This window comes from Sinohyriopsis cumingii, chromosome 10 (genome assembly GCF_028554795.1).
Source record: "Sinohyriopsis cumingii isolate HCF-2022 chromosome 10, ASM2855479v2, whole genome shotgun sequence".
Lineage (NCBI taxonomy): Eukaryota > Metazoa > Mollusca > Bivalvia > Unionida > Unionidae > Sinohyriopsis > Sinohyriopsis cumingii.
This window is the reverse complement of record NC_142970.1, coordinates 99,270,375-99,288,176: the sequence shown is the minus strand read 5'-3', so window position 1 is coordinate 99,288,176 and position 17,802 is coordinate 99,270,375. Positions and strand designations below refer to the sequence as shown.

The 17,802-nt window shown below is 35.4% G+C and overlaps 1 protein-coding gene across 2 annotated transcripts in view; it reads right to left on the bottom strand.

The window, feature by feature from the left end:
* LOC149790714 (mitogen-activated protein kinase kinase kinase 3-like) overlaps positions 1-17,802 on the bottom strand; it is a 178,920-nt gene that overhangs the window by 13,232 nt on the left and 147,886 nt on the right. For both annotated transcript variants that reach the window (XM_089972763.1, XM_089972764.1), the window contains exons 12-15: positions 15,659-15,807; positions 12,179-12,304; positions 8,193-8,322; positions 1,461-1,635 (exon numbers count right to left, since the gene is read on the bottom strand). In XM_089972763.1, coding sequence (XP_089828889.1) covers positions 1,461-1,635; positions 8,193-8,322; positions 12,179-12,304; positions 15,659-15,807 — 580 coding nt within the window. The remainder of the gene's footprint in view (positions 1-1,460; positions 1,636-8,192; positions 8,323-12,178; positions 12,305-15,658; positions 15,808-17,802) is intronic.

Here is a 17,802-nt window from a genome sequence, read left to right as displayed (position 1 = left end):
TACTTTCTCATTGAATTATTATGAAAATAAGATACACGTAACTATTTTGTAAGCCACTAGAAAGAGGGACACTATTCTGTCGAACTACCACCAATGTTTTGGTATTTGATTCACCCAGTTTCATCAAATTTATTTATTCATTATTTTTGGAAAATCCATAAATAACAAAAACAATTTATTGAAAATATTTTTTTCAGTTTTAATGTTCTGTATTCCCTCAGATTAATTCAAGAAGTTTGGGAAAATAAGTTCAAACAGTTACAAAAATTTAAAACCAATTTTTCAAAATTCAAGGAGTTTTCAAGGTAGCCACTGAATTTCAATGATGCAAGGACCATGATCAGATAGGATGGATGTTATTACACTTGTAAGTAGGATGGATGTGGGATGGATGTTATTACACTTGTAAGTAGGATGGATATGGGATGGATGTTATTACACTTGTAAGTAGGATGGATGTGAGATGGATGTTATTACACTTGTAAGCAGGATGGATGTGGGATGGATGTTATTACACTTGTAAGTAGGATGGATGTGGGGTGGATGTTATTACACTTGTAAGTAGGATGGATGTGAGATGGATGTTATTACACTTGTAAGCAGGATGGATGTGGGATGGATGTTATTACACTTGTAAGTAGGATGGATATGGGGTGGATGTTATTACACTTGTAAGTAGGATGGATGTGTGGTGGATGTTATTACACTTGTAAGTAGGATGGATGTGGGATGGATGTTATTACACTTGTAAGTAGGATGGATGTGAGATGGATGTTATTACACTTGTAAGAAGGATGGATGTGGGATGGATGTTATTACACTTGTAAGTAGGATGGATATGGGGTGGATGTTATTACACTTGTAAGTAGGATGGATATGGGGTGGATGTTATTACACTTGTAAGTAGGATGGATGTGGGATGGATGTTATTACACTTGTAAGTAGGATGGATGTGGGGTGGATGTTATTACACTTGTAAGAAGGATGGATGTGGGATGGATGTTATTACACTTGTAAGTAGGATGGATATGGGGTGGATGTTATTACACTTGTAAGTAGGATGGATATGGGGTGGATGTTATTACACTTGCAGGTCTCACCATTTGTGACATATCTTTCAGGCACAATACCTAAGCAATTTTACACAAACCTACAAATAAACATTGATAGAGACTGAGCACTTATTGTACCTTTACTTATGCTTAATCACAAATGATAGCAAAGAAATTTCAAAATAACCAAAAACTGTCTGACAGAAATATTCTTGAATAAAGATAGACACTGAAGCTCACTAAGCAACTAAACAAGTACCGTCCCCCGACATAATAAAATAGGTCCAAATTATTTCTTGGTAAAGAAGTAGCTTAATAATTTCAGAAACAAATCAATCAATATATAGAGAGAACCCTTTAAAAATGTGCCCATCAGAGTATCTTGGAAACACTTTAGTTTTAACTTACCAAACATCAGCTTTTCTACCATAATTCTCTCCATTAATAATCTCAGGGGCCATCCAATATGGTGTTCCAACAATAGTATTACAGCCGGTGGCACTACATATTGTTTGTAACCTTTTACATGCTCCAAAATCGGCCAATTTCACATTGCCATGAGAGTCACGTAGAATATTTGCTCCTGTAGGAGAGAAAATACATGCAAAGTATTTGAATATGAATCTCAGTTCCACCTGTATTAATCAAATATTTAAAAATGTCAAGAAAATTAAATTATTAACAGAACTGAGATTGTATTGGAACTTATCTTCAAAGCTAAATGCATAAAATATGTCATACTGACCTCAATTTTCACACTTAACTCAAAGAATATGATACACAATCATTATTGTAGCTTTCGTAAGGGAAGAAACTCTTATCAGGTATTTCTTTTATTACTTAAATGCACAATGGCTTTCAAATCTGATCAGCCAGATACATCCACAAAATCTTCTAAGTTACAAATTTAAACCACTTTTTAAATCCACACTGGTTGAACAGAGACTCGATTGTTTATTATTTTTAGTTTTGGGGTCTAATGCCATTTTTCAGCAAGACTGGCTACAACTCCTGCCATTATATTTGAGAGCAGAAGATGCACGGAATAACCAAGACCCCTTGTGAAGCTACAGCCAACCTTTCTCAAATAATCATGCTGGTCAACCCTTGTGAAGCTACAGTCAACCTTTCCCAAATACTTGTGCTGGTCAAGCCAAGATGTGAACTCATGAACTGTGTTGAGATATGTGAAGGCAATCTCTACTCAGGCACTCAGGACCCCAAACAGACTTGAAACTTGTGATGTGATTTTGATTTTTAACGTAGCGTTAACAATTTTTCAGTCATATCGCTACGATGTCTGCAATGTGGCAGTTTAAAGTGATGTCTAGCACTGGGGCATCATGCTGCAGACATGCAGCATGACATCCCACCCAGTCACATTATCCTGACACCAGGCTGACCAGTCCTAACACTAACCTCTTAATGCTGAACGCCATTTTTGTAAGTCTCTGGTATGTCTTGGTCAGGGATCTAACCCATGACCTCCTGCATCCGACTTGAAACTTGTGCAAAGGTGAGATGTGTGAGTGATATTTAAAGGCATGCTCTTTAGACAACTTGGCCATCCACAACCGGGCAGTGAAGACAAGCAAAAATTAGGTTAACAAATTATCTATCTTGCAAGAGGTGACATCTTTCTGAGAATAAGATATCAATAAGGTGCAGTGACTGACTATTGACATTTCCACAAAGAACATTCACAAATATACTTTCTGAACATATGTATTCCTTTAAAGAAAGACAAATATTTCGTCAAAAATACAACATATCTTACCAGATTAACAAATCAAAAACTCATTTCCTTTGGCAGTCAAACTCTTCAGTAGTTCAAAAATCAGTGAAACAGCTGTAAACATTCTGGAACCATGATCATGCTCTATTCAAGTTTGTGTTATAATAAAGTGTGTTTTAATTTAGCGTGCTATAATTGTGTTTCCTTTAATTTACTATTGCATCATGAGACAAATAAACATGTTCAATTTTACTCATTTCATCTGAAATTTACAAAACACACTGAACAATTTGATAGATTTACTAAAGTGTCATACATTACATTCAAAATGACCACTAACAAAAAGGAACATCTGAATGATGTCACACAACTCCAACTTTACATCACCTGTCTCTCTTTCTCTCTGAGCAAAACCTTCCTTTCTGTGTACACCCAGTTGGGTGGGGCTTTGATAGTAATAGGATCAGGTAAACCTTATCTCAAAGCAAAATTTACGAAAAGAAATTCCTTTCTACATCAAATATATTACCTGGCCACATTACATTGGTTGAATAAGTTAGAAGAGAAGTATAAATTTCTTGTGCATCCAACCACTACCCATGTCACCTGTGGCATAGCTGCTAACCACAGAGTACAAAAATACCGACTGCTTATAAGAAAAATACTGATTTACAGGAACAAATACTGATTTTAATGTACATGTAACTATCAGTAAAGTAACTTAATTATTTAATGTCAAAGATGCAAGTGTTGCACTTTCTGAATGGGCACCCTGTTACATTTGGTTGCCCATTCACAATGTGCAAGAATGCATCATACACTAAGACACTGGCTGTTTATAGGAGCTTTTTCCACACCTTGTTTTTCAGTCAATATCAATTCCAATTTACCATCTGTCACTGATGATCTGAATTCTGTGCGACTATTTTTTACTGAACTCTTTTCCTTCTAGCATGCGATTAATAATTTGGAATTTTACTGTGTTGAAAAAGTGCAAAATAAATCGCCAGCAACACCAGTAAATGAAAGGTTCATTTCTAAAAGAAATTAAGTAAACCGAACTTTGATCGAGTTACATCAAGGTTCTCTCTGGCATTTGTAAATGTCGCAAGTTCAGGCTGAGTTATTGATTAAGCAGCAAGCTTTTATTAGATTTTTCATTCTGTTTTATCTCAATGGCACTTCCATGCCCAACAGCAAATTCAAAATTACACAATTTGCAGAACTCAAGGTTTTTTCCTTTACTACATGGTTTCGCAAATCTAAACTGGATGACACAGCTGTCCTTCCATTTCTGTTTTCTCTTCTTTGCTGGAGAAAATTCTGCTTTTTGTTTTTGACACGATAATAAGTTGAATATCACAAACATGAGATACAGCAACAGCAGCAACTCTTTGCATAATCCAATATGGTGGTAAAAGACTGACAAGGTTGCCTCAATTCTGAATGAACCAATCATATTTTAGAGCTCGATACCCCTATATCAATGCAATATATTTACTCTAAACTTTGTGCCTGTTATAAACAGACAATTGCAAGGAAATTTTTTATTTAATTTTTTTGCTTCTTAAAAACAGATTTGTAAGAAGAAAAACATCCAAAAGATGGGGAAAATATGCTGTAGGAGTATGTTGACTGTTCTACTAATGTGAAGGCAGCACAACCATGTGAATATACTCCTGCAAGGCAGTTTGTTGTGTGATTCAACAACAGACTGTTGCCTTGGTAAATCCAGCAAATAACTGACACAGGACCTTTTCCATTGTAGAGGGTCATTGACCCAGGACATATTCCACTGGAGTGGGAACCTGACCCAGGACATATTCCACTGGAGTGGGAACCTGACCCAGGACATATTCCACTGGAGCAGGTCATTGATCCTGAACCTATTCCACTGATGTCATTGACCCAGGATCTATTCCACTGGAGTGGGTCACTGACTCAGGATCTATTCCAATGGAGTGGCATTCAATACTTAGTAGAGTCCTATACCTTATTTTTTTGTGCTGGTAGGGCCCTCTGCAGTGGCACATGAATTATATGGTTGATAAATTTCGGTAGACGATGAACTTGCAATATAGTTGTTGGGAACTCCAAAGTCAGATGAACCATAATGTTGAGAAGGGACAGAGTCTCATATCATCACATTGACTATCCATCCTAAATTGCTTATGAGACACTAAAGGTTATTCATATTGTGAACCAAATTCAAAGAGAGTTTTTACAGAATATTGTCCAGGTACACCACCACTGTATTGAAGGACGACACACTTTAGTGGGACAAGGTAAATAATTGAACCAATACCACGTAGTAGCCAAAGTGAAGTTACTTGAACAGATGAGTGGACAAAGTCAACTCCATCTTCAACTTCAGGGCAGCAATAAAATGATTTAGTCTGCTCTGGTCTATGACAGATATCAATGTCCAATAGGACTTTGTAACCAGAAAATCAGTAATAAGAACCCATGAAGTCCAGTTTTACTCAACTACCCAAGTTAATAGCAAATGCTTGATCCCTTAACAGATCCACCTTTATGGGATCACTCAGAATCTCTCCATCATGAAAAGGGATGATGAAAGTGGGGGCAAAGGGATGGGTATAATTTAAAAGAGTTACTTCCCTTTGGTCTATCTGAGATATGTGTATATATTTATTGTTTGACCCAGCCATAACGCGCCTCGCAATAACGTGAATTCGGATATAAAGCAGTCGTGGCATGAGTTTTGAAATTTCATATATTCATTCACACATGAAAAAATAATTTTTGCTCCAAGTATGTGAAATAGTGTTTAAAAAATTTATTACCACTTTGGGGAAGAGATTGCGTATGAATTCGAATATAATACGATTGTGGCATGGTTCCTGAAATTATTAATACATGTTCATGTATTTTTCTTGTATCAGGACATTTTTTTTAAGTATGAGAAATAGTGTGTAAAACATTTATTAACATTTCGGTGAAGATTTTGCATATGAATTTTAATACAATATGATCTTGGCATTGTTTCTTAAATTTAACAATTTCACCAGGTTCTTGAAGTGCTATGCCAAAATAAATATTATTGGAAATGTTACTTATTACTGATCCATGAGTAAAGCCAGTAAGTCGTCTTTGTGATTGTCTGCAACTGATTCTAGTTTCAATCGTTGCTCAAACAACAGCCAACGTGTATTTCTTCTTTAACTGTGGGGGCAAAGGGTTGGGTATAATTTAAAAGAGTTACAACCAAGCGGCACTTTATTAGCTGGAAATTTAAAGGGTATGAAATTGTACATGTGTTCAGCTTAAATTATTTTTATAAAAGTGACTCATGACCAATGCAAGCTTACTGCACTTAGTTCTCTGGTTTTACATGTGTATGGTGTTTGTTTATGAACTTGTTATTAATTTCCTATTTTTTTATAAAAATACTTTACCATTATGGAGAAGCAATTTCACAAACACAAGTCGTTCTCTGTACTTTGCACAATGATTAGTATAGTAGTTTTCACACGTTTCTTTTGAGATTAACAAAATCTGAGGTAAAAGTTATATGCATGCTGAAAGCATGTCTTGATTGTTCATTATTCTTGCTGTAAATGTTCAAAAGAATAGGCGTACAAGTGTTAATTATTGGAAATTTGCAATGGATAAATGTACATGGAAACGCATCTGAGAAAATTTCAGCAGTATGAAATTTGTACAGACACCATTCATAGACCCTGGAACGTAATGAACCGTACATGTGCTTCGTCATTCTTAACCTAATTTTGCTGTTAATTTTTCCCACTGAATTCAGGCACGTAATGATCGGTGACAAATTTATTGAATAGTTTTAATATGTATGCAGTTTTGGCAATGGAATTACATGTAAAATGGATTAACTGCAAGCCCCGACAGTACAATATCCGATGGCAAGTAAACGGTGTTAATACTCTGTTCATGCTGTATATTAGACGTTGAATTCAGACACAATGATCTGGGACTATTGAATATTGTAAATCTGTGTGTAATTTTCAATGGAATTACATGCATTATGGATGAACTGCACGCCATGATGGCACGATAGTAAATGGTGTTGATAACCTATTCATCATATGCATTAGACACGAATACATGTATATGTGCCAATGAATTGTTCTCTGAAAAAAGTAAAATACTGTAAAACCCAGCATTAACAAGACCCCAATATTAACGTGATCCAATTTTTGGGACCTCAATTATTGCATTATAGCAGGGTTCCACTGTATGTGTGTATGTATCTATATATATATATATATATATATATATATGGAGACATGTTTTTAAACTTTGAGAAATGGCTGGATTTGGAGATAGCAGAGGTTATTTCCAATAATCGGGTAATTTATTTAATAGAAAAAGGCCCAAGTGCATTCTGACCAGTTGAGATGGAGCATTCACACTAACAGCTGCAACGGCATTTCATCAATAATGTTAATATTATCAGTTAAAGTGTTTGAAAGTCACATGATGATGTATTAAATTGAACTTTGGCACAATGCCAAAAGTTTGCAAGTTATATCTTCTTGCTTGCTTAACCCTTTACCTCAAAGAGCATAGTGACAAAGTGCAGCGCGCTATAAATAGAACACGTTACCTAGTCGACCGCATATGCATGGCCTGCCTGTGAACTGTTAAGCAATGTAGTGTATGTTACGTTTAACATCAATTTTAACCATTTTACATTTTTGGTACACATTTATTATATGTGGAAAAATTTAAGAGTAAAGTCCGATTGTTATAGCTGTGTAATTATTTATCAAGGAAGAATTTGTTATGTGCTTTAAAATCTGGAGAGAACTCATTCACCGTCATGTCAGTGAGGCAGTGTGACCAACCGTAGCTGCCATTTCTCATACTAAAAATTTACAAGTTTTTCGTCTGTGTCTACATCACTAAGTCATCTAAATTTGATAATTTATAAAATCTAATTGCAGCCTATATCAATATCAGAGCCTTTACCTAGGTTATTGAATCTTTCATAATTGTGATTCTAATCATGAAAACTTCGTAAGTACTGAATGAAATCCGCGGCCGCCATTTTGGAGCGTGGAGATTACGACCCAGTTACTTTAAATAGCAGATATCGACCAGTACATAAACAGTGACCACGTGATCTGACATAATTTTCATTCGCAGAAATGAATGTAGTATCTAATAAGGGGTTTTCCCCGAAGGTGGCGCTATGAAAACCGGCTTAAAATGGCTGATGTTTACAGCCGACGTCAAAAGGCACTTCTATGGGACTTTTGTAGAAGCGTCAAAAGTCGCTTCGATGCGACTTTTGTAGAGGCGTCCAAAGACGGTTGTATGAGGTAAAGGGTTAATGCAGCTTTTTTAACAAAGCAAACAAATTACTTACACATGATAATACGACAAGTTATTCTCTGATAAATGCATACCTTTAATATCTCTGTGAACTATAACATTTTTATGGAGGTAAGCTAGGCCTTCTAAAACTTGCCGCGTGTATTTCCTACACACCGATTCCATTAAAGGACCATATCTTGTTAATTCATCTTTAACAGATCCCTGGAAAGAAAAAGAAAAATAGATGTGTAATCACAGTACTGACAATACTGATGACTTGGAGAGCTGAATGAATACTAAGTTGCATGAGAAAGATGAAAGAACTTAATTCTGCTTTTTACTTTATCATAAATTTTAAAAATGTTGTTTTTCATTTGTATCATTTGAGAATTTATAATAACATCCAAAATATTACTGGATGAATTACTGTAGTGATTTACTATATAAAATATTTTCTAGAGGAACAATCCAATGAGAAAACTACTAGTATTATATTGGTTAATCCTTTTTTAAAAATATAATTTGAGTTATCTCCCTTTGCATATAAAATTGACCTGGAAAGTTAATAGATCTGTATTTGTTATTAGCATGACCACAGAGGTCGGTGTGTCCTTGGGTAAGGCACTTTACTCTGATTTACTCTGATTGCCTCAGCACTAAATAACCTACTTGTGTTGCTCTGCCATAGAGCCCCAAACCAAACCAAACCAAACCAAGAAACCACTATAATACAAACTATATTTAGCAGAATATACACTGATGCAAGTCAGGGAGGGATTTCAATATACACAACAAAATAAGCATTTTGTTCTGAGTTGATTCAAAAAATGAGTTTGTTATAGCACAGGAAGATGATAAGGCTGTAAAGCCAAGACATTATTCTGCCATGTCAAACATATTCTCTGATCTACTTCGTGTGTGTGTGATTTCGATTTTTAACATAGATTTTTAACAAATTCAGTTATATCGCTACAATGTCTGCAGTGTGGCAGGTTATAATTATGTCTAGCACTGGGGCACCCAGTCACATTATCCTGACACCAGGCCGACCAGTCCTAACACTAACCCCTTAATGCTGAGGGCCAAGCGAGGCTGCTGTAAGTACCATTTTTTTGTAAGTCTTTGGTATGACTCAGCTGGGGATTGAACCCACGACCTCCTGCATCGGAGGCAGACGCTCTAACCAATAGGCCACCAGAGCAGTTGATCTACTTGGTAAAACAAATATGAATGGAGTTTTTATTTATTGCATGTACCATCCTTTTTGTTTCAGGAAAAAGTTGAGTCACATAGTGTGAATTGATTACAAAAAAAAATAGGATTGTTTAAAAGTCTGATCAAGGACAGCTGTGAGTCTTGGTATGAAAATGTCAGTGAAAACTCCTACACAGTTTCTGTCTTGGTGTGACATTTAAACATATTGACTCAATATCTGTATGAAACAACACAGGGACCAAGCAAAATCAAACAGATGTGGATTAGAGAGCTTTTCTAGTCAAGTCAATATCAATTTCCCACTGGCGCATTCGACTGTAATGGTCCAGCTATGTTTTGATCACATGTAAATAAAAAGCATTGGATAATTCCTTCATTAGTATCTAAAATGTTTCTCCAAAAATAAAGAACATGTTTGCAATTGGACATGGTGGTATTTGGTAGTTTATCACTGCATCAATAAATGTCATCTCTTTATTGGTCAGAATTGGACACGGTGGTATTTTCTAACCAATTTTTCACTGCATTGATACATGTCATCTTTTAATTTGTCAGAATTGCCAAATAAATAAAAATAACCTAATCAAGGAGCTGTTGTCTACAATCATCATAACTGCCACAAATAAACTTACAACTACATTGTATTTTTGACGTTTGGAATAAACGTTTAGTTTCATCCATTTGCTGCCTCATTATGAGTAAAGTCAAGACCTCACAATTTTTCTATCTTTCTGTACATGCATTAAGACATTTTCTTTTTTCTTCACACAGTGAAAAGTCATTCCCTATGCTAAACAGAATCAAAAGTGTGTTGAAGAACTGGCTTATGCTTAATTACCTAAGGATAATTTGTACAGAAGGACTTCTCATTAAATGTTTCAATTTTGTTGTGGCAAAAAAAATTATATTGGGATGTGAAGAACTGAAGGATAATATTTATTTAAATTTAATGACACTAAATCATGTTATGACTTCGGGGAAAATAAAGGATATACCCTTATAAGTCGACACAAATTGCAGATCAGGGTCTATGCTGTTTGTTCTACTGATTACTACAAACACACTGCCCAGACCTAGATCTGTCCACACATCATGTGATGGCAGATCTGGGTCTGTGCTGTTTGCAGTTTGACTCCTATAGTAAGCGAGTACATACAGTACTACATAAAGACCTGTACACATTTATGACAAGATTATTTTGTGCTAGTGCAGGCATTCCACGACACTATAAAAAATGTACAGTTATAATCGAATGCCATGTACCCTCACTTCAAAAAGCCAACCATGTACATATCAGTTCTATGTAAACAATAGCAACTGAAACAAGAGTTCCCTGAAAGGACTGTTGCTCCACTTGGTGAGAAAAGTTTTAAGAATTTATAATAAGACCATTTCTTACATTTACCTGTCAAATGGTGAAACCATCTCTGATATTTTTCAGCATTAAATAGCTACTGTGGCTTACATATCAGCTTGTCATTATTTAGCACAAAGCAGACACCATTATAAGTCCTTTGGTGAAAACCTAATGTCATAATTATCATTTTCATTTAGGAAGAACTTGGTATCACAAAAAAGTCCACTGCTGAAAACACTATGTTTATGCAGTAATCCATTTGGAGAAGAGCAGAGTTAACAATATTTTCAAGATATGACTTTCCATTCAGGATTAGCTTTAAGAAGATTTTCAAGATGTCAATATGAATTTATATCCAAGAAGATTTAAGATGGCTACCATGGTGACCATATACAATGTCAGATTGGCATATTTCTATTTAGGTCAAATCAGACATAAGAAGTCTTGTAGTAAAAACATCATTCTGATATGATGACCATTTGCTCATGAGGAATAGCAATAACAAGATATCAAGATGTCTGTTATGGACCAACATGTCATCACGTCAAGTTTTTCAGTAAAAGTCTTGTACTGATATGACCATCTATTCAAATGGAGTACTGATAATTTCAAGATGGCCACCATGGTGGTAATACTGGGTGTCAGATCTGTACCATTTTCATTGTGGACCACCTAGACATCATAATGAGTGTTTTTAGTGAAAACCTCATTTGACAGGAGTAGCAACAACAAGGTTTTCAAGACAGCTCTTGTACCATTGTCTGAGCTAACCATTTTCTACTAAGACCAACTAGACCATGCGATGAGTGTAGGTATGTACATTTTCATGGTAATCCATGAAGCATTTTAAGATGCCTGATAACAAGTGTGTGCTGACAGATGGACAGATGACAAAAAAACAGACCATCCCACCAGGTTCACAGTGGTACATAAAGAAATCTCGATGCATTTACAAGAGTCTTGTACTGTATTCAGCTGCAGGAGAAAAAGGGAAAGAACTCTAAAAGAATACTCAGAAAGTAGAGTGGTTTGTGCATCTCAAGACGCAGACCATAATATTTTCCAAGCCTCATAGTAATTCAATAAGTGCTATGGGACTAATTTCATTCAAAAGATCATGTCATACTCTATATTCAGGTGCTATACATAAAAGGTGATAATTATAATGAACAGATTTCATAGCCTGTTTCAGTTTGTCACTTTTCCACTAAAAATATTATGTTTCCATTAGAATTTATGCTTACAGTACCAACTTCTGCTGCACTGCAAGACTGAACCAAATGGACTCATTTCTTTGTTTATAAAAATGCATTATTTTTCCATATGAGAGTTACATGGAACTACACAACCCTCACAATATACTTTCAAAATCATTTGTACACAACTAGAATGCCCATCCTACAATGCTCGTAATGTCCAACTCAAACAATTATACCAGCATCAACACATTATATCACAAGCAAAAACAAAAAAAAACAAAAAGTAAGACAACCGTTTAAGTCTCACCCCTGGCATGTATTCCATGAATATAGACAGAACCATTTCATCCTGGTGACAACCAAAATATTGCACAATACGTTCATGCTCAAAATTCCGTAATAATTGGATCTCATTTTCAAGGGCTCTGACTTCCTGCAAATAAATAATTGATATAGATAAGTAAAGAAATTGATATGTTTTCAAGAAAAGTTAAAGCATCTTGAATCAGTGTGTTAACTTCTTATGTTTACAATGGTGACATCATCAAACCTTGTGTTATGGCTTGCCATTAAAATCAGCTGACCCGTTGATGTCAATGATCAACATTTGATTAATTTGTACACATGAAAAATGGCTGGGTTTTTCAGTTCTAGGTAGAAATTACATAACTCATGATCTGATGAAACATCGATATTATCTGGTTTTAATGAAACAACAATGTTGGGGACCAATGTCTTTCAAGATTCAGTATTATTCAAATGATTTGGCACATACAACTTTTTGTATGCAACAGCAGCATTGGGGTTTTAACCACTGTGTACAAAAACATTGTCATAGCACACAACAAAGGAACATCCAAGTGTTATGAATTAATAATGTACCGTATTTGCCGGCCTATGAGTCAATGCAGAGTATAAGTGGAATCAGCAAATTTGGCAAATTTTCCATCCTTCATCCATATATTGTTGTTGTTGTTGTTATAGGGTTTAACGCCATTTTTCAGCACAAGATAGGCTATACATTGCGGCCAGTATTAATGGTGGAGGAAGAACCCGGGAAAACCCCCGGAAAGAACCACCTACCCACGAGAAGCTACTGGCAAGCTTTCTCACATATCCACATTGGTCGAGCCCGAGACTCGAACCCACGCAGACAGAGGTGAGATGGCAGTGATCCATGATGGAGAGCGCTTTAGACCACTCGGCCACTCGGGGCCCCCTCATCCATATATATGTCAATGCCGAGTATAAGACAAGGCCAGATCAATACCGCAGATTGTGTTTTTCACTTTGTTCCATACAGCATGGTGAATTTTATCCTACCTGTAACTCAGTAGCCTTTCCAGTCAGGATCATTAAATGCAACTAAAAGTACCAGATTTATTTCACAAAAAGTATTTTAAATGTATTATGTACATTTAGCTACATATAATAATGCTGACCTGAAAATTTATTGAGTTAAAGATAGGATAAAACTTGTAACGTTGTGTGAAATTAAATTATAATAACTTCCAGTTTCATAAATATTAAAAGTATCACTGTATGCTATTTCAGATTACCAGCAATAGGGAAATTAAATTATTAATACTAAAATGCCTTTTCCATTTGTTAGTTTTTTTTGGGGGGGGGGAAGACAAATACAGAGAGAAGGATGCATATGTTTTACATTTCATTTTTCTTCTTGTACCTCGGGATCAAAATAAAATATGATCAGATATATGTGAGAGCGACACAGATACATTTCAGCTCTTTGTGAGGGTTTTTGTTGTTTTGTGTTTTTTGTTTTTTACTTTATTGCTCCTTATTGTTGCTGAAACTTTTGTCATAGAGAGAAAACAAAAATAAATGAAACAGTAAATGTAAACTATGAAAATACATACCATACTCCTTCAGGGTTTAAATATTCACAATAGTTATAGCCATATAGTCTCTATTAGGTTAAATCCCAAGAATGGCTATTTTGCATGCTGTAAAATTTTCTTTGCAAGTATAACTACCTCTCCATTTCCAACAATTAAGATTTTGTTTAAAGTGCATGTACTCTTCCTGTACTTAGGCAGCAATTGTTTTTGATCTTTGCTCATGCTAGAGGTACTTTAAATTACTGTCAGTTCCCTTGGCAAGTACAAAAAATGTCACTGTTTGAGAAATTTACACTTGTAACCACCTGGCATATCCTTTAACTATATGGTATGGTATTCATAATACCCATGGGTAGCCTCATTTCCCTATTGGTAGCCTTGCTAATCTGATCTGGTCTGCAGAATCTTTACCTCAGACAGGTGTTATCTTGGAATGACTGAATACTGTCATAGCATATTTAATTAGTGTGTAAATATCACTACAAAGCCATGTGATTTTTTAATAATGGAAGTGACAACAAAAACTAGAAGGAATGGTTTACCTAGTGGTATTAACTGATAATGAAATATGATACTTTACTTGTAAACGAGTAAGATCAATCATCAGGAAAGTGAACAATATAGATTTACAATCGTGAAGAAATCACTGTCTGTCTGTTTGTCTCTCTCAGTGGGGCATAAGTTTCATTTGATCATTAGGTGCAAGAAGAAAATTGTGATGGAATATGTCTTTGTCATGGTTATTTGTCTTCTAACTTGTAAATTCTAATGCAAATATATGTAATCAAATTTAAACAACTTATATTACAAATAATGTACATTACTGGTGCTTGCTGCTTTAGCGTAATTACATCTGAACTATGTTAATTTTTAATACTGATGATCATGTAATTGTTTAAAATACTCAATTTGGGATCCCATGTTTTTTTCATACACGATCTCTTCCCCAAAACAAAGTATTTTTTACACATTATTTTTCATGCTCTTGGAGAATTTTTTTCCATAAGAAAAATACAATAAAGCGATTCAGATTCAAGCGATTCAGATAACATAATCCATATATAAGTCGATTTGGAATATAAGACTAAACTAAAATTTTATGGTAAAATAGTATCATTTTAAAGGTCGGCAAATATGGTATAGTTTTTGCATTATATGATGTCATTTTAATTTATCTAAAGGTTTGTTGACAAGGCTTGTTACAAAATGTGTGCGTGTATGTACATATACAGGACACACACACACACACACACACACACAAACCAAGGATCGTTCAATTTTATCATTAAGTAAAAGCAGCTAAACATGGGCCTATGTGATTTGCTATTCATTCTGTACAATATTAATACTTTTTTATCACACAAATCATGTTAACTAAGAACTCGTATCTCTGTTCATGATGTTGCATGAATGGCACTACAAGAAAGTCCATCTCAAAGGGATTTCGCTGAAGTCCAGCTCAAAGGAATTTCGCTGGGGGATCCTTTAAGCTTACTGAAGTCCATCTCAAAGGGGTTTTGCTGGGGGATCCTTTAAGCTTACTGAAGTCCATCTCAAAGGGGTTTTGCTGGGGGATTCTTTAAGCTTACTGAAACAATACTTCACCAAACAATAAATATCTCCATGTAACACGGGTGCACCACAAAAGTGTGTGAAATGACCTAATGCAACATTTAAACAGCTCCTGTAAACACAAGATCCCAAAGTTGCCCAATTTCTGGCAAAAACATCAATTACCACAAATACGTTTCTGTACTGTCATCCACTACTCAAGATTGTCCCAGAGTTGGCATAAGTAAAACTAAAAGCAAACAATTGTAAGTACATTTTATGGAACAAAAGTGCATATATCAAATATCAAATCCATCACATTATGGAAAAAAAGTCCTAATAAAGCACACCAGACAGAAAATGTAATTTACTACCTTGGAAGTTTCAGCATTCATATGGATTAATTGCACTTGCTTCACGGCCAGTTCTCGACCACTGTCTCTATCATAGCACAGGTACACCTCTCCAAAAGCACCACTGCCCAAACTCCTACCTCTTGTCCAATTAGTGGGTGCCCGTGGAGCTGAAAGAAGAAAAAAAATCATTTACTTAATTAAACATTAATTGAAGAATTTGAAATTTTTTAAACATCTTTATATTTTAGGACCAGCCCATTATTTCATAAGGGGATGACACGTATTTAATGTAAATAATCTGGCTGTTAGTTTACTCATTTTTAAAAGGTATGTACACCACCACAAATATGCAAAGGTACTGGTATTTGTAACATAAGAGTCTTGCACATTAGTCTGAGGTCATAAGAGTCTTGTTTCTTTTATATCCATTATGTGTGAAAGAGTCCAAAAGACCTGTCAAATGACTGCTGGAGAGCTTAAAGAAAGGTAAAATGCAGAAATGAATGATACTTACCTGACAAAATTCATCCTACCCACTTCTCCCTCAATATATATTTTTCTCTGATGACCTTTAATGCACTCGAGTAACTTATTAGAAACATGGGAAGTACACCTTATACAGAACAAGGTAAAGGTAATAGGATCACAGTTCTAATTTTGGAAAGTGAACTGAGGCAGCTAGCAAGGGAGACAATCTATCATCAACAGGTATGTTCAAGGGTCCCTCACTATAAGCCAATTCAATGTAACACAGTCCCTTAAACAGAGTGGGTATGGTCATGGGTCCCATTTTTGTGTGTATGTTCAACAACAGATTTAGATGAATCATGTACTTGATTATACGGTCTCACTTAAAGGCCCTTCATTACAACACAGCTCCTTTTACATTATTCATTAGTTCATTCATTAGTACAATTGTACATACAGTGCTCAAAGGACTTGTTTTAAGATGCAGGCAAGTGGCTTTAAACAAATCTTGCCCTGATGTTGCAGGAAAAGGCCACATTTATTTACTCTTATTCTGACACAATGCTGAAACTGATATACTTTCAGTTAAAACAACAAAATATAAAAATACTTTAATTGTGTGTGTGTGTGTGTGTGTGTAGAGTACTTAATGAGAAACACTGTTTGTGTTCTTGCCTACTATGATTCTGATTTAATTTAATTTCATTTAAAGCTCTAGTGGTCTAAGTGGTTAGAGCATCCGCCTCAGATGCGGGAGGTCACAGGTTTGAATCTCAGCTGAGTCAAACCAAAGACTTATAAAAATGGTACTAACAGCTGCCTCACAAGGTGCTCAGCATTGAGAAGCTAGTGTTCGGACTGGTCGGTCTGGTGTCAGGATAATGTAACTGGGTGGGACATGATTCTACATGTCTGGGGCATCATGCCTCAATACTAGACATCACTATAAACTGCCATACTGCATACATCATAGCAATATGACTGAAAAATTGTTAAAGCTATGTTAAAAATCCAAATCGCACACACATACACACACAAACATCATTTAAAACAATGTTTTCTCCAGGTCCTATTGTAAACAGTGTTTTCAAACAATGCTTTCTATTTGAACTTAAGGAAATATTTCCATCCAGTTCTTGATGTTCAAAAACATTTGAAGGATGTCCTTTTTTTTTAGAAACTGATCATATTAATTTTTGGGAAGAGACTGTATGATTTTTAAAAAAATAATTCTGAACTCTAAGCAGCCCTGCAACACCCCCATAAAAAAATACTATTGCTCTGATTTGCTGAATAAATAACAAATCATATCTACCATAATAGCTGAAAATGCAACTATCTTAAGATACAATAATATTCAAACTGGAAAGAAAATGAAGGACTTTTGCCCATTCAATTGTGACGAGTTTTGCATTTTAAACAAAGTTAATGGTTAGCAATTCAGCAGATGATCTTCATAAGGATGCAGAACCTACAAATGGAGCCCCAGCTGGGTGCTTAATCCCTATAATTTATCAGTGTCTTTCATGAACATCAAGAAGAAAATGCTGCATTCCACTGGCACACTTAAAATTTTCTTGGCAAATTTGACAACTATTCTCAGTGGGCATCTCACCCAACTTAGATTTAGATGGGTCCAGGTCATCAGGCTGTCTGGTTTTTGAGCTCTGACATATCACACAGGGATTCACTGT